Source organism: Haemaphysalis longicornis, unplaced genomic scaffold (genome assembly GCF_048455015.1).
Source record: "Haemaphysalis longicornis isolate Haplotype H1 unplaced genomic scaffold, Haemaphysalis longicornis Haplotype H1 scaffold_3, whole genome shotgun sequence".
Taxonomy (NCBI): Eukaryota; Metazoa; Arthropoda; class Arachnida; order Ixodida; family Ixodidae; genus Haemaphysalis; species Haemaphysalis longicornis.
In genome coordinates, this window is record NW_027526335.1 from 98,854,208 (window position 1) to 98,879,716 (window position 25,509).

General features: G+C 47.4%; 1 protein-coding gene across 2 annotated transcripts in view; it reads left to right on the forward strand.

The window, feature by feature from the left end:
• Cysu (peroxidase homolog) overlaps nucleotides 1–25,509 on the forward strand; it is a 210,983-nt gene that overhangs the window by 181,668 nt on the left and 3,806 nt on the right. For both annotated transcript variants that reach the window (XM_077703910.1, XM_077703911.1), the window contains exons 6-14: nucleotides 10,885–11,052; nucleotides 11,416–11,517; nucleotides 11,723–11,845; nucleotides 14,273–14,514; nucleotides 15,949–16,081; nucleotides 18,661–18,788; nucleotides 21,947–22,149; nucleotides 23,951–24,120; nucleotides 25,325–25,433. In XM_077703910.1, coding sequence (XP_077560036.1) covers nucleotides 10,885–11,052; nucleotides 11,416–11,517; nucleotides 11,723–11,845; nucleotides 14,273–14,514; nucleotides 15,949–16,081; nucleotides 18,661–18,788; nucleotides 21,947–22,149; nucleotides 23,951–24,120; nucleotides 25,325–25,433 — 1,378 coding nt within the window. The remainder of the gene's footprint in view (nucleotides 1–10,884; nucleotides 11,053–11,415; nucleotides 11,518–11,722; nucleotides 11,846–14,272; nucleotides 14,515–15,948; nucleotides 16,082–18,660; nucleotides 18,789–21,946; nucleotides 22,150–23,950; nucleotides 24,121–25,324; nucleotides 25,434–25,509) is intronic.

A 25,509-nucleotide genomic window follows, 5' to 3' on the forward strand; every position in this document is an offset into this window, starting at 1 on the left:
TTTTTGAAAACAGCGACGAGGAAACTATGTGGGCAGCCGTCATCAAGGACGGCCGCAAATGTTTAATCGGGCTGCCTGAATCTGCACTGTGTCACATGGTAAAGTAGGCCTTTTTAGTTGCCTTTATTTCTGCTGTAGCTTGCACGGAGCAGCTCGTGCACTGCGCAACAACAAATTCGTGCCCTAATTACGACCACTACAGACAAAGACAGAGGTGGAAGGGGGACAAGACAGTTGACTTCGATGCTAATCGAAATTATTCGCACTGCACGTTCCGATAACGAGAAAAGTGAGCGCCGGCGTGAAGTGCACTGCTTGCTTATTCACCAGTCAGGAAAATCCGGGCCCGCAGGCGCCATGGGCGAAATTCTTAGCCCCACACCGCGTTCAGCACGTGCGGCCACCAGGGCCGTATAGACACGTACAGTGCGCCACAGAGTCATATATAGGGTAGACGCATTTGCAGAGAGATACACTCGTCGTCTCCCAGCCACCATTAATCTCTGCCGGCCTGTTCGCTCCAAGGGCTATCCCTGCGCCCGTGCTTGTTCGTTTGCTCACTCGACTGGAGGGAGAGAGGGAGGGCTGCGCACAAGTGAGCTGCTGGCACGCGGTCGTTGCCTGCTGTCCACGCGTTCCTTTGTCTCAACACTCAGCGCGGCCACGCGCCCAGATCGCTGCCGGCTCTGTTCCAAATCGGCGGCTCCAGATCGCGCCTGCAGCGGCCGAGGCCGGCAGCTGGGCAGCGTTCCTTTGCGAGAACGGTTTCTGCCAGCGGGCTCGCGGCAGGCCGTCTCGGAGCCTCAGGAATGCGCAGCAACGCCGCACTGAATCGCCGGTGGCCTTGCCATGGTCGCAGCGAACGTGCTCGGGGCTCTTTTGGGAAGGCTTCGATCCCGCCTCACGGGCGTGCGTGTAGGCTGTGTCGCTTAGTCGCACACCGCAATTAAATCGGAATGGCGGCATAGAAAGCCCGAGTCAAACTTATCGTCGCTGTGAGTGCGTGCACCTATAGCGAAAATGGCGCAAACAGAAACGGCAGTGTAAGAGACTGAGAATAATCAAACTTCCTCTCTTGATAATTGACTTAAAAGGAAAGCTAAGTATATTTCGATGCACTGGAAGCGGGATATAGGACGCGCGTCTAGCAAGGAAAAGGGGCTACACAGAGTGTATACAAGCTCGACCAATCTCTTTCCAGCATTGCAAAATGGATCTGCGAAGAGATTGTGAGGAGTATTGCCTTGAGTTTGGGAAGTCCTTGTGCAGGCTCTACAGCACCTCCGAAAAGCACGCTGGACGTTCGTTCGCCGGGTCTCGACAACCGTCTTCGCCTACGAAATTCTTTTGCTTGGAAGGTGCTGTTCTGTTAATCGGCCCCACGCGGCATTAGTAATAATAGGTGCCGTCAGTAGGCGAGTGGCTAGGTTGCCCGCTTTCATGCGTGGATGTAGACCGGGAATGAAATATCGCCAACCTAGTTTGTCGTATACTTGGGCCTTCGGGCCTCCCCTGAGGATATGCGCTTGGTATGTTTACTCACAAGGAGAGATGCACTCCGAAACTTGCTGCTTGTCTCAAGTGGTTCCAGTTATGCAGCTCTCTGGAAGTTTGTCTGCTTTACAAAAAGAAGGTTATAGTGAAACACCGCCCAAAACCATTATTTTTGCAGCAAAGTTGTCTACGGCTAGGATCCTGCGCATCGCCTCCGGCGACAAGCCGAGCGTAGACCAGGAATTTTCCACGTGCGGCCCAAACTTAGAAAAAAATAAAATAAAAGCCCTTTCACTGCGTAAAAAAGAAGGTTAGCGAAGCAGCCGCTCTGGCGGGATTTGCTATGTTGGGGTTTACCTGTACCGGGAATTCGCTATGTTGAATTAGAAGGACTGTGGCGCGATCTCTACGTTCCAGACTAGAGACACACAGGATAGTTGGGTAGAAGCAATGAAGTTTTGTTATAGCGTGGCTGCGCCAATCACGGCGCAGGCCCTAGTGCGTCGCACAGGTGGCCGCCGAAGAGCGCACGACATTCCGCAATGGGAGGGGGAAAAAGCGCCACACGTGGCCAGGAGTGTACACGACTCGGGAAAGAGGCAGTAGTGGTGGATAAAAGTTTCAAGTGGGGCTGTAACCCCACTCCCTCCTTAATTGGTCGTGGTTCACTGTGAAACACATAATGTGAGAAAGCCAGATTACAAAATCCAAGCTTACACCGATATCCCTAAATTCAGTTTTACCTCTAAACGGAAATGCATTGCTGGGAAGTCCTTTAGGAGATGGGGGGGGGGGGGGCGCAATATAAGCCGCCCAAATTCAAAATATGGAGATCCTAGAACCTGCTTTTACAGCGAAGTGGTAACTGGATACGTTATGACGGATCTCGTCTCCGCGTACAAGCGGCAATACAACAACACTTCACAAAAATTTCTAAATTCACAAAGAATTCACAAAAATGTGGGTGTGCTTGGCGAGCGACGTCCTGCCGGCTGGTCGGTTCGGCAAAGGTGTACTCGCGTCATTTCCGTGACGAATATGACGTCAGTGACATCCTGGTGCATCCCGGCATAAAACATTTTCGTGTTAAAATATAAAACAAGCAAACAAACAACCCTAAGTATAGTGTACTCTTTAGAACTAAAGGTTGCTTCCCCAGGAATAAAACAGGAATAAAAGGGATAAAACAGGAATAAAACATTTTCGTGTTAAAAAAACTCCTCCTAGAGCATTCATATTTTAATATAGGACGGCTTATATAGCTCCCACAAGATGTCTCCCAAGCAAGTTAAACAGTGAAACCGGCTTTAGGGGGATCGGTGTAAGCTTGGTTTTTGTCAACTGGCTTTCTCAGATTATGTGTTTCACACTGAACCCTGGCCAGTTAGTGAGGGAGCGTGGTTACAGCTCTCCTTTATACTCCTCTCCACCCCTATCCCCGCTTCCTTCCTGAGTCGTGTACACTCCTCGCCCCGCGCGGCGTCTCTCTTCCCCCCGACATACCGCAATGCCGCGCGCTCTTCGGCTGCCACCTGTGCGGCGCACTAGAGCCTGCGCCGTGATTGGCGCAGCCGCGCTATAACACAACTTCACTGTTTCTACCTAACTATCGTGTGTGTCCTTAGTCTGTGAAGTAGGGATGGAGCCACTGTCTTTAAAATACAACATAGCAAATCCCCAACGTAGCGAATCCCACCTGAGTGCAAGCTTTGCTGTACTTCCCTCTTCAGACGGTGGAAGGGCTCCGAATTTTTGACCACCGATTTACGCAAATTTTACGGGTGGTTATAATAAAGAACCTGCTCGTTATGAGGTATCATTGCTGGAAACTTGCAGCGCAGAAAACGCAAGAATGGACAGATATACGAAAAGTACAACACTAACATTCGCGGATAAGTTTATTAGAAGAAACACGAAAGCATTGATATAGTTTGCTGCCCCCATCCTGGGCGACGTCCGAACAATTTGTCCGGAACAATTTGTCCGGAACAATTTTTCCGAGCGAATTTAAGCAAAATACAACAGGCTACCAACATCCCGGGGTCTTTTCTGAATGATTTGTTGTATTTGAAGGTGCAGCCAGCTATATAAAGACTTGCCCATTTCTTCTGCAAATTTAGTTGCGAGTAAAAGCGCTGTCCTGTTCGCTTCTCTGTTCGTATTGGTGTTTCATGCGCTGCAAAATATCCGAACATGGCCGGTCATCAAGCAGTCGAACAACTCTCGCTCCATCTTCAAGGAGTACACGTGGCTCTTCATCGAAATGCCGATGGCACAAGCACATAAAATGTGTCCAGCGTGTTTCTTCCATCCCGTAACTCACACAGCTTCACGTCATAGCGCATGCTTAAGCATGTAAACATGCGCTGAAGTTTGCCTCCGGAGTAGCAGCAGCCCCAATTCACACATCCTGGTGGCCCGGGGTGTCATTAGCTAGGAAGTACACCACGCACTGTTACCGCCGTCATTCGTCGAATTTAAATAGCGTGAACATCAGCGCCTTTCCCAGCCAATTATCAGCAGCGAAGGCGTGAAGAAAGGAATTATCTACGACCAAGCCACTAATGTCTTCAAATATAAAACGTCCGTGGTGACGTCATCAGAGTGAAATTGGATACAGCTTTGCAACCGTTTTTTGAGTACACACAGAGCATAATTGCCGCGTTAAAACCTTAAAGCGGGCCAATTATACCGCCAAAAAAGATAAAGAAGCAAATTCTGCCCCCCCCCCCCCCCCCGTAGCCCCCAATCCCTTAGAGCATTGTTTTCTATTTTCGCTTGGTCCTACGAAGTAACACTACAATTCAGTCCCCCCCGATCGTCACCATTTCTACCACGAGGGCAAATGTATCAACAACTTGATAAGAGGGACAAGTGTTAATCCGCCAGACTAGGGGATATCCCCCAGTGTGGAGTAGGTCCCTGCAAGAAAAAAAATTCTGAGAAAGCTTCTCAGAAAGCGGCATAGCCTTCCTGTGTAGCCGCACGGCTGCATTTCAGGTTCCCTCGCAGTGCTGGATTTGCAGAGCAATCTGTTCACCGCACGAGGCCTATCGAAACTGGAGTAAACCTCCCGCAGTGCGCCTATCTGTCCGCAGTTTTGTCGTTTCTTAAAAACAACGCCCACCGCCGGCGATCCGGAAAGGCTGCGGCGGAGCGGTATATACAAATCGGAACAAATTCACGCGCGATGTTAGGTCATTTCACAAGTCACAGCGGCGAAACGGGGCCCCGCACGTAATTGCGCGTCTTACAAAGCACGGTCTAAGCAGCCGAGAGTGCGCCAAGCGACCTAATTAGTGTTTCACCGCGTGAAAGTCTTTCGCAAAAAAAATGTGTTAATTACGCGCCGTCCTAATCTTAAACCGAGACGGTCTTTCTCACCGAAGTCAAGAAAGAAAGCCTGCCCGCAGTTTAGATTTATCTTTTCCATTCATCAGAAACGGTGATTATTACTGCGTAATTAATGTATAGTCGTGCCTGTTGGCGACACGTGCTATCCGTACCACTAACACTACAGTATAGTACATAGCACTGTCTACTGGCATTTATCACAGTGGAAGATAGGTATCGAACACTCCAGTTTATAACGCGTCACGTCCCCCCATATTGATTGATTGTACGGTACAACGCGCCGACGCAACGCAGGCGATGAGGCGCGCCGTAGTGGAGGGCTCCGGATTAATTTTTACCAAATGGGAATCTTTAACGTGCGCCGAAATCTCGTACACACGGGCGTTTTTGCTTGTCGCTTCCACCAGAAAAGCCGCGGTCGGGAATCGAACCCGCGACCTCGTGCACAGCAGCACAGGTCCCAAGAAGCCTTCTCCGTCAGAGCGTGATGACAAAAGAGAACGTGCAAAGCAAAAGGCAGATGGATTACCACTTTTAAATAAATAAGTTGCGAGGGAAGCTTTTTAAGGCGAAGCTTTGGTGTTCTCACTGATGGCGTCTGTAACGCGAACACGGTCGAAGTGAAAGAAAAAAAAAACGCTTCCCGTGACCGAAGTCCAACGTGAGTCCCTCGCGTTATGAAGCCGGCGTCTATGGTCGAAACGGTTTGGAAAACTTAGACGACAACCACAGAATCCGTCACGCAAAAACTTCGCGTTCAACCATCGTCGTCGTTTGACGGAGGAGTGCATGATTTTTGGCTAAATGCGGAAGAATTGGCAATGTTCTCGCCAACGTCATAAACCTCATAAAGCAAAAAGTAGCCAGCAACACGTACCTGCAGATGACAACAAAAAAAAAAAAAGCCTAATGACTTAGCAGGCATTGATATTTCGCGGTGCTTCATGTATTGTACAGGATTTTTATTCACGTTAGCGATAAGAAATACCGAAGTGACATATAGGCAACTATGTCACCTTGTATCTTTCAACTATGGCTCTCCAGATATCTCAGGTGTAGTTTGAGTGCACTAAAAGCCTCATTTGAACTTGCCAGGAAGCTCAATGTCTTCGTGTCGAAGAGGAAAATGTTAGGAACCGATATTCTTTTTTTTTAACCAGGACGGGCATTCATATGCCAGGGTGACTGACGTATCGATGAAAAACTTGACAGGATGGGCAGGAGTCCCGACCAAAAATGCGCGCCCGGATGACCGGCAGGTCACCGCGCAGCGCAATCATCACTGGAGTATTTCTGGCCTTTGCACAGCCTTTTTCGGCTTTGACCATATGGGGGGATGCGAAAATTGGAAGGGTGTATTCGAGCGCTCACTCGCACGCTTGATGGTGATGTCTGAGCCCTCACGTCTCTGTCCACGCAAAACTGAAAACTGAACAAAGATAAAAGCAGCCCCTTCGACCTCCTGGGTCATATGTTTCGTCGTGCGAAATTGAACGCTCTTCCTATGTGCGTCACTGACCGAGGCAGAACCACACCCGGTCCCCGCAACGTCGTTGCCTCCTCTCTACCATGTGCGGCGGGCGAAGGAGACTAGAATTTTTTTTACGAGCTTTGAGACAAACGCCGAAAAATGCGGCTTATGTGGCAAATAGTGGTACCACCTACTTTGTGGCACAATGTATGTGCTGCCTGTAAGTACATCGACATTTATGGCTTTAGACGTGGCGCTTATGTAGACGAGGGAACATACACAATGAAGCCCATGTTCAACAAACATAACTGAAAGAATGATTCAGCCGAACGTACTTTAGCTCTTAATCACTCGACTATTGTAAGTAGATTTCACTAGAAAGAATTCTACCCGTCTGCATGTTCAAGATCCAGTAGTATATGATGAAAGTGTGGCTGCGTGCCTCTCGGGTTGTCTTGCAAGCGTTAGTGGAACGCAGTACGCATCGCGCGCTTCACTTTTCTCCTTTACACATGCGACAACTGCACCATTCGGAATTTGAGCATTGACCGCTCTGAGCTACGGCGGTTTTATTTTTGAAGTAGATATTCTTCACCGGAGGTGGGCCCACAGCCCTATTTTGCTTCTACCTGTGGCAATATTCTCATACCGTATTGTTTATTTTGCATTTGCGTTCTACTTGTTGCGAGCATTAGTGTTTCAAAGCGCTTAAAAGTTACAGTGCTTTGATATGCGTGCCTTTCCTTCAGTCTTAAACGCCTTACGAACGATGAAGGATCCATCGCACCGGAAGTAGCGACACTCCTATCATACGAGGCGCACCCACACCTCAGCTCCAAACTACGCGCCTTAAGACCGCTTGCTACATCGAGTAAATCGGCCTAGAGGCAGCTCCAAACAGCGTGCACCACGGCATGTTCCTATATATACTGTGGGTTCCAACTAGTATAGGGGCGCGCGTTTTTGCATGCCTCCTTTCGGGGGCACGTGATATGCGGCCACGAAGGGCGCAGTCAATTCTTTGCGTTTTATTTCTCAGTTTCTATTTAAAGTACCTCGAACGCCGCATTCGGCGTGGCGTGGTTGTAGAGTAGCGGTTAAGCCACTTGCCTCCTCACCGCGTGTCCCTTAATTTTATTCCCGTCTTTGCCACGTGTTCTTTTTTTTTTAAGTCGCACGACGTAATGGTAGGGACTCTAGTCATTTACGATGTTGTGTGATGGCGATGCGTTAGTTCCAGGCACGGCTGGTAAGCGCGGCGGAATCACGCAAACCAGTCTATTGCGCTTATAAGACTTCATGCAAGGTTGCAAGCATTACAAATGTCATCGCATTTTTCACCAACAGAACTATAAAAAGTCGAGGAATTTCACTAACTTGGCTCAGTCTCTCGATTTGCTCCAACGTGCTTCATTTCAACGAAGTTACACTTTAGTGAAACTTACGTTCTAAGGTCTCCTGCTTCTCGGCACAGTGAGGGTTTGCTGCACACATAGTTGCACCTTGAGCTTGGTGCTATGGTTGCCCGGGCAACAACTACCACGGTGGGCATAGCGATCACAAGGAAAAGGCAGCCGACAAAAAGAAAAGAAAACGACAAGAATGAGAATCGGGACAAACAAGGAAATTGCGGATCACTGGGACACTTTGCTGCTTGGTCGGCGACCGGTTCGAGGAGCACGGACACGGCAAAAGGAACCCATTCTCTTTGCTCGTTTTTTTACTTTTTCAATCGTTTTAAAGATTGCCGTGCGACGCTCGCACCGACAGTGAGGAGGCAATAGAGGCGGCAGCGAAACGCGGAAATGAGAGGAAAATAGCGGGTGGTAGGGATGACGGAAATAGACGCCTGGAGAGCGAGAATTCGAGCCTTGCGCGAGGCTATCGATGATTGGCCGGCCGGCGATAGTGCCTTTGTTGGTGCTAGACGTCAAAACAGTCAAGAAGCCCTGTAGAAGGTTGGCGGCACAAAGGGTTTCGCTTCGTCTTGACGCACTTCTTTTTTTTTTACCTTCCTTTTTAGCACGCACGAAACAAGAGCAAAATGAGAGCACGCAGCCAGCGTCTTTCTTTCGCTCTCAATGTTCTTCTGATATATATATATATATATATATATATATATATATATATATATATATATATATATATATATATATATATATATATATATATATATATATATACCGCGTAATGCAAGTATGTGAGGAGTGGTTACTCCTGCATGCGTATTTCTGATACTTGCCGCAGTCTTTGATGTAAGTCCCGACTACTGAGTGCTGATAGTGGAGCCGTTTATAGTTACGCCTTTCTTCGTCTAAGAGTCAGAAATTACTTTACGCAAACAGCGCTTTTTTTGCTCATTCAAACGGTGGCAGCCGTGCGTGAATTCAAGTGTGAGCACATTAGTTTTGTAGAACAGCGCGTTGACAGGAGCAGTCTGATTCTATAAATCTATAATTTCTTTTTGCAAGCAGTATAGGGGGCTCCCGAAATAGGGTATCATAACATGGATCATTTTCTCTTGAAGGCGTGCAATTAAGAAGTAAGGAACTAGGACACCAAAGGAAAGTGGAAGTGGAAGTAGAAGACGTTTACCCAACGTTTATTAGGCTTAAAGCCAGCCGTATTTCTCACACAACATCATGCGCAAATTAACATAATGACGCAGGTATTAGAACCACCTGTGTCTCCTACACCCTCTTGAATGGGAACCTGCAGCAGTCAAAAGGGTATTTCCTTTTCGTCAGCATCTTAAACAATATCCCATTTTCCTCAAGTAAATCGTGTTTTAAATTTCAACTTCTGACCTTTGAATTACCGTCTGAAATAAGTACTGCGGATTCTGACTGCGTGTTTTTTTTTTATCATGAAGGCGTTAAGAAGCGCGGCTCCTCCTATCCTCCTCTTCTTAATTAAACCTTCTAGTGTCCCACACTTCACAACATATACATTACCGCCCCCCCCCCCCCCCGATTTCTATCGCCTTCATGAACGTTTAACATAAACGGTAGCAGTATCACATATGCATATGGCGAATATGAATTACTAACAAACTTTCTCCACTTCCGTCGCATCCCTGGCTCCCCGCCGCTGTGTCTTCCTGTTACTGATTTTGTTACCGACTGCCCGCTACGACATGCATAAGGCGCTCCATAAGACGATCTGAGGCAGCAAGATTCCAGAGCCGACGAAGTTCTCCTTTCACACTTGGTTATTTTCATCACTCCGAGGGCTATTTATAAGGCTTATATAGACGTACGATGTTTAATCCTCATAATCCCGAAACGCATCAACTTTACCCTAGATCTATAAATACCTATCCCGGCAGGGGTGGAACCCAGCTTCGGCTCTTCGTGGATTTTCGTATCCTGCAGTGGCTTGTTTCATCAGCAGCGTCGCCTGTAGTTCCGGGTGATGTAGTATCGATTGGTCTATCAGGGATAACGGAAAGGCGCGAACGGACACAGAAGTGGGCGATCAGGGCCCAATTAACGCATTAGTGGCTTTTTTGGACACGTAGGCTGCACGCTATCTAAGGGTGCGTGAAATCGTTTGGAACAACATCGGAATACAGATGCTTATTTCCTAGAGTAATCTGCCGCCACAAAACAGGGCAACTGTGCGGTATACTTATATTTTTCCTTTGAGGAAATGATAAGAGTTCTGACTACGTACGGCGTGTCTTTTGCGGAGTTTTGATTATGTTACCTTTTTCTCTTAGTGACTTGTCTTCTTTGCATCCACCTCGGTATTCTAGCACGCGCTACTGCCTCGGGCTTGACTGCTCATGTATACATTCGTATATTAAGTTCGGTAGAATATGATACAAACTATTTTTCGATAGCATATGAAGCTGTTTTTCATCCTAATACGCAGCAAATTATAAACAGTTTTTTTTCCTGGCTCTCTAGGTTTATTTTGGGAAGAAAATATTCTAAATTATTATGCCATTTAAAAGTAAAGTGGGCCTTATTTTAAGGCGCGGAGTCATTAATACATATGAACAAGTTCCTTGGGTTGTCTTTGGAAGGCAACTGCAAAGTGATAATGCGGGAATTTTTTTCAAGGCAGTGAATAAGCGTACAGGTGCCGTGAAAAGTAATTGGAACACGTCCTCTTACATTTGCAGGTATTTCTTCTTCCGGAAACTGCCTGGCTGCATTGGTGTGCGTTTATAGGAGTCCTCCTTAATAGAAAAAGCTCCCTGTAAACCGGTAACGGCAGTCATAAAGCCAGTAAGACAAATATTTTGCGATATCCACAAATCCTTGTTCCAATTACTTATGACGGCACCTGTACAAACACAAGTGTGCAGCAAAACACAGATCCCAATTGAGGCTGCGCGCCACCTCCGCAAATTTTGTAGTTCATGGCGAGAGCTGATAAAACTTGAGTGTTGGACAAATGTCAATACATTTTTGTTCTTCTTCAAACATCGGGCAAGTTTAGCCTATGCCGGGTTTCCACTGCATAGCTTGCGCAGAATAGTTCGTCATTTATCCGAATGGTGTTGTCATCTGACTGTCACCGCTCATGCAGAGGAATTGCCTTTCGTGGTCTTTCAGACGAGGAGCGCCAGGACATCGAGTGCTGCAAGTACACGCCGGAAGAACGCCACCCGAACTGCATGATCATCAACGTCCCCCACGACGATCCCTTCTACAAGTTCTTCAACCGCAAGTGCCTCGAGTTCACCAGGGTTCTCGCAGGCCTCAGGCCATCTTGCACCCTCGGTGAGTACCATTTCCTTACGCGTACGCTCTAGGGGGACGTCCCAGATGCGTTCCACATAGCCATCTCTAAGGGCCACGTTGATAAACAGATAGTGGAAATTGTGCTCATATTCTAGAAAGGGTTAGCTTATGCGAGAAGTGGGCGTCCACCTCAGTATTAATACCGGCTTGTGGTAGGCACTGAGTCGCCATGACAGTGCTGGACACTAAAAGAACAGAGAGTGAACTCATTATAGTCACTGTCTACAAATCACCAAACGAAACACGCGTGAAAGTGTAACGTCAGAGTCCACATGCACCCGGTAAAGAAACGAATTTTCACTGAAGTCATGCTTGTACGTGACCGACTACATTATCTCGCAGGACCCAGGTCTCAGATGAACATCATCTCGGGCTACATCGACGCGGGATTCGTCTACGGCAGCACCCAGGAGGTGGCCAGCCGTCTCCGAGAATTCTCCGGAGGTAGGTGTTCATCGCTTCTGAACGATGCCGTACAAATCCCGCACGCGCAGGGAACGTGCTCGCGCTAATGAAACAGCCAGCGCGCGTGCGACCTTCCCCGCACGCGCCCCGGGCACATTAATCGACAATCTTTCGCGTAGCATCAGCTTGTGCCGATTTGTATCACAGAGTATCGTTGTTTGGGTTTGTCTCGTTCCCAAACAAGGTCGCCTCAAGACCACTCCCCTGTACCGCGACCTGGGCCTCAAGGACCTCCTGCCCATGAAGACGGTCGAGGCGGACGTCGGCTGCATGGCGAGACCCCGCAACCTCTACTGCTTCGACGCCGGCAAGTGCATACAGCTGCCAAAAATAATTCTTCCCCTGCGCTGCCCGCTTCTTTTGTCCTACATCCCGTGTGATCAGGCAACTACATGTTCACCACGGGAATGGAACGAACGCTCTAAAACAACGCGCGCGGTCTCCGTGTCAACCTTGTGCATCCAATAGCGATGATCGATCATGGCGCCTGAACGTGCGAAATCGATGAAGCTGTCTCGCAGGGCGCGACAACTTTCAGGCAATCTCATTACTGCTCCGCAAGCGCCCTCGGTCAATCGATACAAAGCATTCAATCTATACAGAACAACCAAACCGGTATAATTAGCACATGCAAAGAGCCGACTAAAGCAGACGTAGTTCATAGGTCTATCGGACACCTTGATGTAGCTACTGGATGTGTCAAGGGCACTTATAAGAGTGGGGCAGCATCTGCAGGAAAATTGACCTCGTGAGGTCGGTGCTATGGCGTACTGTAAAAGGGACCGATTTAGCGGGACAGAAGTCACTTAGCTTCTCATTTTGATGGGCGTTGTGAGTGACAAGTCCCACTGTACGGTCCTTGGAACGTCGAAAGTACGCTGAAGGTCACTTTGTGACGCACTTCTGAGCTTCGCAAACGCCCTTGCCCAGGTTCTTTTACATCAACGGTCCTCAAACGAGGGTGCACGGGCCCCACAAGGGTTCCCCAAGGGCATTTGAGGGGTCCGCAAAACCCTCCCGGAAACCCTTACCCCGATTCATTCTCTCTTTTCCCAAACCTTCATAAGTATGCAAAAAGGTGACTTCGCACATGACTTGCGCGTTTAATTTCTCCGCGTAGCCCTTGTTTTAAGGTTGCCGTTTCGCACAACACGTCAGCTGTGCAAAAAAGCCCGACAAAAAATGTACGTATGTATGTATGTATGTATGTATGTATGTAAATATGTATGTATGTATGTATGTATGTATGTATGTATGTATGTATGTATGTATGTATGTATGTATGTATGTATTTATTTATTTATTATGGGCATATACCGTACTTACTCGATTCTAATCCTCCCCCCCCCCTTTTTTTTTCTTAGATAGCGATTCCGAAAGTGAGGGGGGTGCTTATATTCGAGAAACCTAAATTATCTCTAATCCCCCTCACCACTTTTTTTTTTTTTTTGCGGCCGTATCTCGATGAGAAGGGCGCAAGAAATAACGTTTTATTTGACAAATATTCAGAAGAAAAATAGGTACAGCCAGTGAACCCACCCCTTAAGTCTGATGTCAGTCACTCTCGCTATTATTAGAGTCCGTTGCGCCGCTTGGACCGCCGCTTACAGTATTCCCCAGCAGGTCGTCTTCTGTTCCGTTAAAGTGGTTTGTAATTGAAAACTTCACAAATTAATTGGCTGCAACGTCAGCTCGAGCTCACTTCCATGAGTCTAAAATCAATTATTCGGTGGTTGTTTATAGAAATAGGGTGCTTTGATTCGCATGCAAACTTTCTTTTTCCCCATTTCTTTTTCGAAAGTAAGGGAGGGTGCTTAGAATCGTAAAAGTACGGTACGCTTGGACCGTTTGGTGACTTCTAGCTGCAAGCGACAATTGGTTGACAATGTGACACGCATCAGCATAAAAGTCAGACGGAAAAAGGAGAAATTGATTAAGTATGCGGGCGACTTCAGCTGAAAGTGCAAATTGCCTGACATTTTAACGCGAAAGAACATCGTCTTTCGTGGATTCCCCCACCACTTTTGCCAGGCAGAAACGTGTCCCTGGCATACGCGAGGTCGAGAACCACCGTTATGATTCGGCGACGAGCAATCAACCTCGTACCGCGGATCGTCAAGGAAGTCATACTTGCGTACTCGTGGCCACTCGAACTTGGTCCTCTCGCTTGTGAGCAACATGTGCTTGCACGTGTATCGTGTTATCGAAAGTTGTCCGAACTCACTTAGTGACATAAGGGCCATTCCTCCTCGTGGATGTAGTGCAGTTTTGGTATAAACTGCCGGGAGCGGCGTCGCTGGCGCTGGAATAACTTCTTTAAGCGGAGTTCGGGCGGACTTGGTTGCTACGGAGCAGCATGCAGGTAAGTATATTATAGCTGACAAAGCAACAGGAACGTAAGATGACAAGTTTCACACTCCGAGATGGGAAGCCAGAGGCATGGATCAGAGAAAGAACTCGCGTGTGAGATATTCCATTCTCACGAATGGGCAACAGCGGAGCTGGCCAGACAATGTGAGGGTAACGACAGACAACGGGAAAACGACAGAAAGCTACACGAATAGCTGGACTACTGCTTATGAATTGGAACAGACGCGCGAGGCAGATAGCGATGTGGAGAGATGGTTAAGTACACATCTGAAGTCAAAGTGCCTAATCGCTAAGCCTAAACCCTAAGCCTATAGACACGCTCTTATCACACCCTTGTGAGCCCGTGCAACGACGCCTGCTGCAGGAGACGAGCGCGTGAACGAGCAGCTGGCGCTGACGGTGATGCACACGCTGTGGCTGCGTGAGCACAACAAGATCGCCCACTCGCTGCACGAGGTGAACCCGCACTGGGACGACGAGACGCTGTTCCAGGAGGCCAGGCACATCCTCATCGCCGAGGTGCAGCACGTCACCTTCAACGAGTGGCTGCCCATGGTCATCGGCCCGGACGCCGTCAAGAAGTACGGACTCCAGCCCCTCCAGCACGTAAGGCGACCGACCACTCATGCGCGCCACTCCACCGGGCGTAAGCGCGAAAAGCAACTGGTCAAGCGAGACACCCTGCTGTGGGGTGTGAGGATGCTTGTAGCTGACGAATGTTGCCTAGATGTGCTCCAGGCTTCAATTTAAAGAGTTTGAGCCAAGGCGAGTAAACATTTAATTACGGGAAGCGATAGGTTTATGCTCAGTTTTTTGTGGGCTATAGAGTCCAACGTCCTGTTAAAAACTAACCCTCTCAAAGAAAAGGTCATGCCATTACAATGAAGGCGCCACTACACCGGTGGTCCTGCTGTTAGGGCACCCGCCCGGTAAGGGCGTCCTCAGTACGGGATGTTCTGGCCACACCTCTGGTAGAAATCCATCAAAACTCGAGGGCAACCGGGATGAGGTCTGCCTTCTGAAAACAACGCGTATAGAACGGAGAATGCATGTGTTGACATATCGAAGCGTGTATAGTAGTGAAGGCTGGTTTCAACGAAGTGTACATGGCACGACATAGACGAACAAATAGGGCTATACGTGTTGACATATTATAGTAGTGAAGGCTGGTTTCAACGAAGTGTACATGGCACGACATAGACGAACAAATAGGGCTATACGTGTTGACATATTATAGTAGTGAAGGCTGGTTTCAACGAAGTGTACATGGGACGACATATACGAACAAATAGGGCTATACGTGTTGACATATCGAAGCGTGTATAGTAGTGAAGGCTGGTTTCAACGAAGTGTACATGGCACGACATAGACGAACAAATAGGGCTATACGTGTTGACATATTATAGTAGTGAAGGCTGGTTTCAACGAAGTGTACATGGCACGACATAGACGAACAAATAGGGCTATACGTGTTGACATATCGAAGCGTGTATAGTAGTGAAGGCTGGTTTCAACGAAGTGTACATGGCACGACATAGACGAACAAATAGGGCTATACGTGTTGACATATTATAGTAGTGAAGGCTGGTTTCAACGAAGTGTACATGGCACGACATAGACGAACAAATAGGGCTATACGTGTTGACATATCGAAGCGTGTATAGTAGTGAAGGCTGGTTTCAACGAAGTGTACATGGCACGACATAGACGAACAAATAGGGCTATACGTGTTGACATATTATAGTAGTGAAGGCTGGTTTCAACGAAGTGTACATGGCACGACATATACGAACAAATAGGGCTATACGTGTTGACATATCGAAGCGTGTATAGTAGTGAAGGCTGGTTTCAACGAAGTGTATACATGGCACGACATAGACGAACAAATAGGGCTATACGTGTGAAAGGTCGCAAGGGAGAGGCGCACGAAATTGCGCCAGTATTTCTAGCTGAAAATACGGCGCGGCAGCGAAACAGCAGATTGTTGTGTCATTTCACCCAGCTGAATCTTGTTTTCAAATTGCGCCGCACTTTGTGCAGGGTTATTACGACGGCTACAGCTCCAAGGTGAACGGCGGAATAAGGCAAGCCTTCCAGGCAGCAGCGTTCCGTTTCGGCCACAGTCTGCTTCCCGACATCACCGAGCGTTACAACAAGTTCCACGAAAAGCTCGGTGAGCCTCCTCCTTGCACGGGAAAATAAACGTTGTCCACTGTATAAGAATTCCGCTGACAATCTGGAGGAAAACGGGGTGCGTAGCGCTCGTCATTGCTCAGTCTACGTTCATTTAGCGCAGTGATTCTATGTGAGGTGTTCTGGACTGCCCTGATACACACTTCATAAGATACCAGGCTAGATACAGATGTCCTTAAAAGTCTCTTGAAACATGCGGAGAAATCGGCGTGGAAAGCGAGGCATTTGCGGTAAAAAACGTAGATGGAACCCAGGATTCTCGGATGAAGGAAATTGCTGCGCCATTTTGGCGACTCGCTACCCATTGTATATGTGTGGGACGTACCTTAACTATACATTATGCCGCTCAAACTATGCTGTTAATGGGAGAAGACTCGCCGGTTCTCAGATTTATACCCTGTGCACATTGCAGGTAATTATCACTCGTAGTCATTCACACCGACAGATACGTAAATCAGGGGTGGAGCAGCTGCGCCATTTGCGCCACTGAGGGCCAATCTTGTTTAGCTGCGCCATCCTGCGCCGAACCGCCCCTATTGCGCAGGACTCGTTTATCAGCGCCGTCCTGCGCCGCAGAGCCCGAATTTCGCTGCGAGATACGACCGCCGTAATGTCCCGTGCGCGAAAACTTGGCTGAAACATCGTGTTTTCGGTTTCAATGCGGTTATGGTTTCGGTTTCGGCAAGGCTGTGAGCGGCGATTTTTTTCACGCGAATGGCTTTTGTTAGGTGCAAGGCCGCAGGCACTACGCGCCTTCTCGGCTTCTCATGGGATTTATTTGTGTCGCTTGTGCACAGTTTTCGTTGCCGGTGCCGGCCGCTGCGCCACAATCAGTGGTAAATTACCAAAAGTGAGTGAAACGTTTTTTGTGTCACATCGCAAAAAACACGGTCTTGGACGCTTAATTTGGTTCGCCCTTGCTGTGAGGTAATCACTCATTTTCGCCTGTGGACTTTGGGGTTAGTTTTTCTTATGTGGATGATGGTCAAGCATTAATTATTCCTTCTAACACGTTCTCGTTAGTAGTCTTCTACGGTGTACGTTCGTCGACCCTCGCAACCCCGTGACGGCGAAGGCAAAGCTATGTTCTGTTTCGCACCCACTGAAACCGCCGTTTGATAGAAAAAAAATGCAAGAAAAAGCCTTGTTTTACGGAATGCTGCCGTGAGTTCGCTTAACAACACTGCCGTCTACTGGACACGAAGCGAGCCCTGTTATCTGATCCCCTTCGACTCTGCACGTGAGATTTGCCCCTTGAACGGTGATAACGCGGCGCACTCGCTGGGGGCGAAGGTACATAACTCCGCATATTGTGAATTTCCAGATATAGTACGCATTCCTCGTTCGGAGTGGGTTGTAGTGCACAATAGAAGACCTAGTATAGTAGATAAATAGATTAAACTTAATTGGCAGGGGGCTGCCACGGTAGCCTGTGCCAGCACCCCTGAAAAGCGGCCTTTCCAGCTGCTCCAAGCCTGCTACAAAAGGCAGTTTTGTTTTGCCTGCTTCCAGGACAGATAGATTCCTTGTTAGGAATAGCCAGTGCAAGAAAATACCCTGAAGGTAGTTTGCCTTACCTATACAGGTGGTCCCTGAACTCAGTTGAAAAGTATTTAGGCGTATACAGGGAGGAAAAGAGGGCAAGGGAAGGGGGGGAGGGCTGGCAAGACGATTATCCAATTTTCTTCTTCTGTGACGGGCTAGTTATTATATCAGTCATATTTTCTATGAACCGCTGAGATTAAGGAGCTTCACATACTTCTTTCTTCCGCAAAATGACCCTGATAGTTGTTGCATGGTCACTCTGTAAAGCAGCACCAATCGTTAGGACTTCTGATGCGCAAGCATTCTTTGCCGACCCAATGCAAAAATTCATCTACAACGCAAGACTGAGGGTCCCCCTTTGGATGCGCAAGAAAACGATTTAATAAAAGGCCTTAGGGCCTTCACATTTTCACGCAAGACGACCTGAACTGCACCTGAAAGAACGCCTGCTCCGCAATTTGTTTTCTCGTAGTAATAAAGCTGCATTTAAAGTCGCTCTCTTTATATATTGCTCCATAGGAATACGTGAAGTCTTAAGGAGGTACCTAATAAAAGGCCCTGGGCCTTCACACTTTTAGATCAGACTGCTTATACTGCCCCCCAAAAAACGACATTTAAACAATGGATTTGTGTATTGTAATGAAGCCAATTTTAAAGGAGCACGGTGTATAACTCTTCATCTAGGGTAACACAAGGTCTGATGGAGATATTTAATAAAAGGCCATATTGCCTTAGTACTATGATACCCGACCGCTCATCAATAGCAACCTGAAAAACGTCTCTTCAGCAAAGCATTCGTGTATAGTACTGAAGCCTTCTTTAAAAGGGCCGGGCGTACAGCAGAGCAGCTAGAAAGCATGCTTGCGCATTTTACGGTGGTGCCCATCTTGGAGCTTGTGTAACTTTTTATTTGTGTGTGGAATATAATAATTACTAAGAGATGTCCACTGTACGCGAACATGTTATATTATGTTTATTGTTCTAACACGTCGCGCGGGCTTCTTTCCTCCCCAGAGGCCATCCGTCTGTCGAGATTGTTGCGTCAGCCCTACGATCTGTACAAGCCCGGAGTCGTGGACAGCTTCGCCCTCGGCCTCGTCGACCAGCAGTCCAACCGGATGGACCCCGAAATCACTACTGAGGTAAAAAACATTTCAGCTTACGAAGGTATGTAGTCTACTCAAGAAAAGAGTTATGGGAATAACAACATATCCCAACGGGAAAAAAATGAAGACTGTGTCATGACTGAACTGCTCGGGGGTCAGGTGTCCGCGTGCACTCTGACCAGGGTCGAGGTACTGCTGCAATAGTAGCGCAGCATGTGATTGAAATTACATATCTCGCGCACACACACACGCGTAGAGAGAGAGAGAGAGAGAGAGAGAGAGAGAGAGAGAGAGAGAGAGAACACTTATACGTCTACAATTACAGCATGCCGTGCTCGTAGCTAATTATCTGCTAAGAGGAGGCGTGCGCATTGGTTCAGTGGTGACCGTATTTATACCGAAGGTGCAAGCAATACACAGCTTTGTAGTCACAATTTGCCCCTGACAGTAACCTGACTGACTGTTGACATAAAGTAGCTGTGGTTGATTCCTCTGTCTTAGGAATTTGTAAAACACGAAAGTGAAATGTGCAGCGAAATCTGCAGCTGAGCATGATTTTCGGGTCGGCGGCTGTCTTGTGGGTGTACTTGGCGAGCGACGTCCTGCTGGCTGGTCGCTTCAGCAAAGGTGTACTGGCGTCATTTCCGTGACGGATCTGATGTCAGTGAAATCTTGGTGTATCCCGGCATAAAACCCTTTCGTGTTAAAATATAAAACACGAAAACGAACAACCCTATGTATAAAGTAATCTTTAGTACCAAAGGTTGCTTCCCCGCAAGAAGACCCTGTGTGCAGGGGTGCACGCTTTACAGGCAGCTTGCTTCGTTGCACTGGCGTCATTTCCGCGACGGATATGACGTCAGTGAAATCTTCGTGTATCCCGGAATAAAACACTTTCGTGTTAAAAGCAAACTGCATAATTTCGGCAATATGCTGCACCCGTGACAGTTTGCCGAACCCTTTCGAATACCTTGCGGGGACCGGCTGCGTTACGTTCCGGACACCTGTACGTTACAAAGACCGTCGCGCTGGCTCCCGGAAGCCCGTTTCAAGGCCCAATCCCGTCACAAAATCCTTGTGTGGCGATGCTCTAAACTACGTTCCGTGAACCCGTAAAGTGCACAACACCTTACATAAAATGAACAAGTCAAGCTACATGTAAGGGCTGCGCCCCCTCAAAGCACAGGCTGGCTGCGGGGAAGCATCCCTGTGATTTGCAAGGTCCAATTTTTGTCTCCGGCGGTGCATGCTATGTGACACCGGCTGTAAAACGAGATAAAACCAGAAAAAGAACGATTTACTGGGGCCAGCACTCGCATGCGTTGTACTATAGGCGACGAACGCACGCCAAGTTACTGGAGACGGACACTCGCTCCTGGCAGCGCAACCGAGATAAGAGTACCCACTATAATAAATTATTATCAGCTGACTTTACAAAAAAGAAGAAAAAAAAAGAGGACGCAAACTGACTGCACTGCAGCTGGCAAAGCCTTTGTTCGTTTTCAGTACAAAAATAGAAAGGGAGAGTTGAGAACGTGCAGCTTACCACCACTGCGTGGTCGTCAAGGTTCATGGCGCCTAAAACACGATGGGGCAAGCAACAGCGGCATAGTTTTTTAATCGAAAGCTCCTCACAATTATGCAGTTTTAGAGGGCTTGTAACGTTTCACTATGCGTCCCAAATTTGGTGAGAAAAGTCACGGTGATGGCATATATGCGATAAATGTGGCCACACTTGGTCCAATGCATTACCGCGAATTGAGTATTATGGATAAATGTCGCTAGTTCAGAGCACACTGCTTGAGCTTTCTAGGCAAACTGGCCACGCACTGTACATGTCTATCTTGATCTTTGAGCTTGAACTTTAAGAGTTCCGTTACGTGCTACGAGGCCTTACCTAATAGCTTTGCATGCGATAAAGCGGTGCACCGATAATGCAAGGGCTGGGATGGTGGCACGCACCAACATGCGCCCACTCCGACACATTTTAAGTACACTTCCTCATGCATGGCCTTCTAGCACGGACAAAGTGCCTTCTGGAAAGCTCTGCGATGGACTATGACAACAGCCATGCTCAAGGCCGAAATACTCGGTGGGACCACGCGAAACTTGGGAAGTAGCAGCTGGAAAATATTTTCGCTACTCAAAAAGCCAGCACGGTGGTTTCGTTTTGCATCAGGATATGAATACTCGACACTTTATGATGGTCATGGCGAACTTATGGGCTTTAGTCAATTGGCATTACATGTATAGTTTTATGGTATTTATCAAGAAGTCGACGTTCTTTACAGATATTTTTCTTACAAATTTACCGGGGGCTGTAACGAAACGAGGACACCGTCAGATGATCGCTCCAGCTTGTCGTCTGACATGTGGTATGCAATTTATGCTACAATACGTATGTAGTACATTTTTGTGAAAGTCAGTACGAAGTAGTCCAACAAGACAGTATGTTTGCTTATACCACGACCTGTTTAAAGGAGCGCTACCCAGGAATCGTACATATGGGAGAGGTACATTGAGGCTCCGTATTTCGTTATATTAACACGAACGTGTTTTATTTCGGGATTCACGAAGATTTCACTTAGGTCATATCCGTCACGGAAATGACGCCAGTACAGCGAAGCAAGCAGCCTGTAAAGGGTGCACCCTTGCACACAGGGTCTTCTTGCGGGGAAGCAACCTTTAGTACTAAAGAGTACGCTATACTTAGGGTTTTTCGTTTTCGGGTTTTATATTTTAACACAAAAGTGTTTTATGCCGGGATACATCAAGATTTCAGTGACATCATATCCGTCACGGAAATGACGCCAGTACACCTTTGCTGAAGCGACCAGCCAGCAGGACGTCGCTCGCCAAGCACACCCACAAGACAGCCGCCGACACACAAATCATGCTCAGCTGCAGATTTCGCTGCACATTTCATTTTGGTGTTTTACCGATTCCTATGATAGAGGAATCAACCACAGTTTTTTCAAGATGTACTGCCTCCAGATTAGAGTTTAACTTGCAAACACTCTTAAAATATGGTCTCTTTTCAATGTCTTCGGGCTTCGTGACTATGAGGGTATGGCCTTTGAATGATTCACTCTGAAAACAGTTGCTGGAATGCTCATTACCATAGTGTGGGGCGGGCGCATGGACGTACAGTGAGCAAATGGGTAACGTCACATCTGCAACCAACCCGTTTGCAGGTGACCAACCACCTGTTCGAGATGCCCGGTGACGGCTTCGGTATGGACTTGGTCTCGTTGAACATCCAGCGTGGACGTGAGACAGGTGTTCCCGGTTACAATGATTTCCGCGAGTACTGCGGCCTGCCCCGGGCCAGGGACTTCTCCGACCTGATCGGTTACCTGCCCAACAAGACCATCCATCGATATGCTCAGATCTACAAGTGCGTACACCCGCTCATTTTCTTACGCCTCTGCAAAAGAATTCAAACCGGCTGCAGTGGCCGCGAGATTAGATAAAATTGAGGAAGAACTTCGGAGGTAGTGCCAGGAAATGATATACATTACAATACCTACAGCCCGTGTACACCTCCCTCGCATGCATACCCAGGGGGGGTCGGTACCCGAGCCTGGAAATTTTCGCAAACAGAGCGCGTAAGTGAGCAACAACAAAGGGCTGACATTCAGCCTTGTTCATAGCCGATGATGGGACTTCAGTTCATATCAGCCGTGGCACATGAAAGGGTGGAATGAATGGATGAATGCACGACTCTATTGAAACAGGAGGCCGTAGGTTCTGGTTGGAAATTGGGTCAGGAAAAGACAAAAAAGAAGCGTGAAGTTAACATTGCCTGGATCACTGTTCAACGTTCAAGTCATGGTTCTTGCCTTCCCTTCATATCTGTGTCCGAGTCTACGCAGTTGGAGCACGAAAGTTGAACAGGCCACTGCCTTGAACAGCCTGCCTTGAACAGGCCACTGACAATCGCGTAGTTCGCCCCACACTAGTGTGTAAAAAGGTCCGATTTGACTACGTCGAGGTGACCTTGCTCTGAAGATGGTGGCGACGTGAGTTTCTGAACGAGGGCATCACGTCCCTTTGAGAATGTGGGGCACCCCCAAATAAGGTGACACGAATTTAGAATGGTGTCCGTGTCCCAAAACGGGCAGAAGGCCAGCCAAGTGACGTTAGGAAAGTGCCATTTTATAAGGACGTCCGAAATGTAGGCCACGTTCGCGGGGGCTTTGCTTGCGAAAATTTCAGCTGATGTTGAGAAGTCCGCGCTTATGAGGGATAAAAAGCAAGGTGGAGGCATGTCGTGGAGTGTCTACGACACTGTTGGTGCCAGGGATCGGAGGGTTGCTTTTCGTGCGAGTGTGGACCAGTGCGAGGTGAAGGAGACTGAAGGCTCCTCCGGGCAACGTTGTGGGCCTCCCGCAGCCGCAGCCGAGAAGTGGGAGAGGGAGTGGCATCGGTGCAGCATCAGAGCCAACAGGAAGAGAGGGCGTGGGGTAGAGGAAAGAGTGTCGCTCCTGCCGCCAGCACACCGCTGGCCGGCAAGACGTAGCACTTTCGGGAACTCAAAACCAAAACTTTCGGGAACTCAGTGAAACCAAAACAGCTTTGCTGGCTAATACACTGCCATAGGATTGTATATACGAATGGCTCAACCCACAGACTTGTTTTGTCGTGAAGCATTTGGTGGCTACTAATTCCGGTTTCAAATGCACATCTGGCTTTCTGGCCTCCAAGGAAAAGGAACAAATTTTATTGCTATAGAGTTTATTTTGTGCAAGGATGCAGGAATCTGTGAATGCCTGTGAGGTAATAGCGAGTAATTTTATCAAGAAAATGCTTCTTTTCTAAAAATAATTGTGGTAGGTGAATTCTGCCAGATTCATGTCTCCGGAGGTGCATTATATTAGCCTAAAACAAAGTTGAGAGAAATGCACAGACTTTGTTATACTCCCGTTTGCCAGGAGAGAACAAGAAAGAGAGATGATTTTTCTGCTATCTGCACGTCAGCGCTGTGTGAATTCTCGCGCTGAACCTCGAAATCGATGCAATCGTACTATTCAGTTATTTCCCGAATAGAAGTCTCTAAATATGCCATGAGCACATCATGCATCTTGACCCACTTGCATTTGAACTGGTGTTCAAATTTTAGGCCACGTTAATATTAATGCCCAGTAGTTACTTGTAGCATCAATTGAAAATGCCACTATTTTATTTCGCCTCCACAGGCACGTTGATGACATTGACCTGTGGAGTGCTGGCGTGTCCGAGTTTGGTCTGCCTGGCGCCGTGACTGGACCTGTGTTCGCCTGTCTCATCGGTGAGCAGTTCGCCAACATCCGACGTGGCGACCGGTTCTGGTATGAGAACCCTGGCTGGCCGTCCTCCTTCACGTTAGGTGAGTAGCCGGTGGCGGGTGCTCATAAATATCTTAACTTGGATTGTTTAATTGCAACATTAATATAAGTAAATCCGGGGTCGTTCAAATGCTGCAAAATGGGAGCGATTAAAAGTCTGGGGAAGGAGCCTCCGTCCAGTAGTGCATTAATTTGCATGAGATTGAAAAGCAAAACAAAAAAAAATTGATAGATGGCTTGTCTGCATAAAAGAACACATCTATTCTTTCTTTACATGAGACGGTGGAGAGAATTGAAAAAAGTGAATGCGATGATGAACAAATAACTGTGAATGAATATCCAGAAAGCATGTGAACATGAGAGAAATGACATATAGAAACCAAACTTTGTGCCTACATGTTGCTCAGGCAATGATGCCGGTTCATTTTGTGTATTTTTATCTGCATGCTCAGTTCTCTGTCAACATTACAAAAAGGGTGATCATTAAGAAAAATTATTTAAGTTGATCTCTAGTTACTTCTAAACCAAGATTTTTTTTTTCAGGAAGATATTTTGAGCAGTGCCATTAAAAGATAGCCCCCGTCCAAATTAATAAAAAATACATATATTTCATGATTCAGTTCGGCACGTTCGACCTAATATTTTAAAATGGCAAGTTTTATCTTTAGACATTAAAATGCAAGTTTTATATTTAGGCGTGAAAACAATTTTTCACTAGTTTCGTTTCAAAAGGAAAATTGACAGGATCACTGTTCAACCATTTAGTACATTGCTTGGTGCATCGACAATACATTGGCGGACACAGTAACCTTCATTGCATTATACTCTGTGACAAGGCCAGTGAGTAGTAACAAACAAACGTTTGTTGAGCTAAAAAGAGGAAAGGAGTAAGAGGGGAAGTGGTCAGCCTTCTAACGTCCAGGAGGCCATAAGAATAAAAAAAATTCAATATAAAATATTGAACACAACAGCGCATCAAGAAAACATATATACTGGCAGGAATGACAGAATTTAAGGTTGCCACAACGCATGGCATTCAGCCATAAGATGCTAACGTACACATGCTCCCATGCAGCAACAACAAAGTTTCACACTGTCTCAACAGCACCTCTCTCCAAACACCACGCTTCAGTTTCTGAGCATGTCGTAACTAAACAGGATCTCACTAAACAGCTCGTCTGATCTGCAGCTCTGGCTGTGGTGGGTAGAACTTCACTCACGTGAGACTATTGTTTTCAATTGCAGAGCAACTGGCCGAGATCCGAAGCGTCCGGCTATGTAGGTTCCTCTGCGACAACACCGATGACATGCACGACGTTCAGTTCAACGCACTCTTCAAGGTCGACGAGAATGTGTAAGTGTTTTTCTTTTTTGACATGCCTCCCATGCATTCCTTTCAGTAACACTCAGCTGGATATGATCCACGTGGT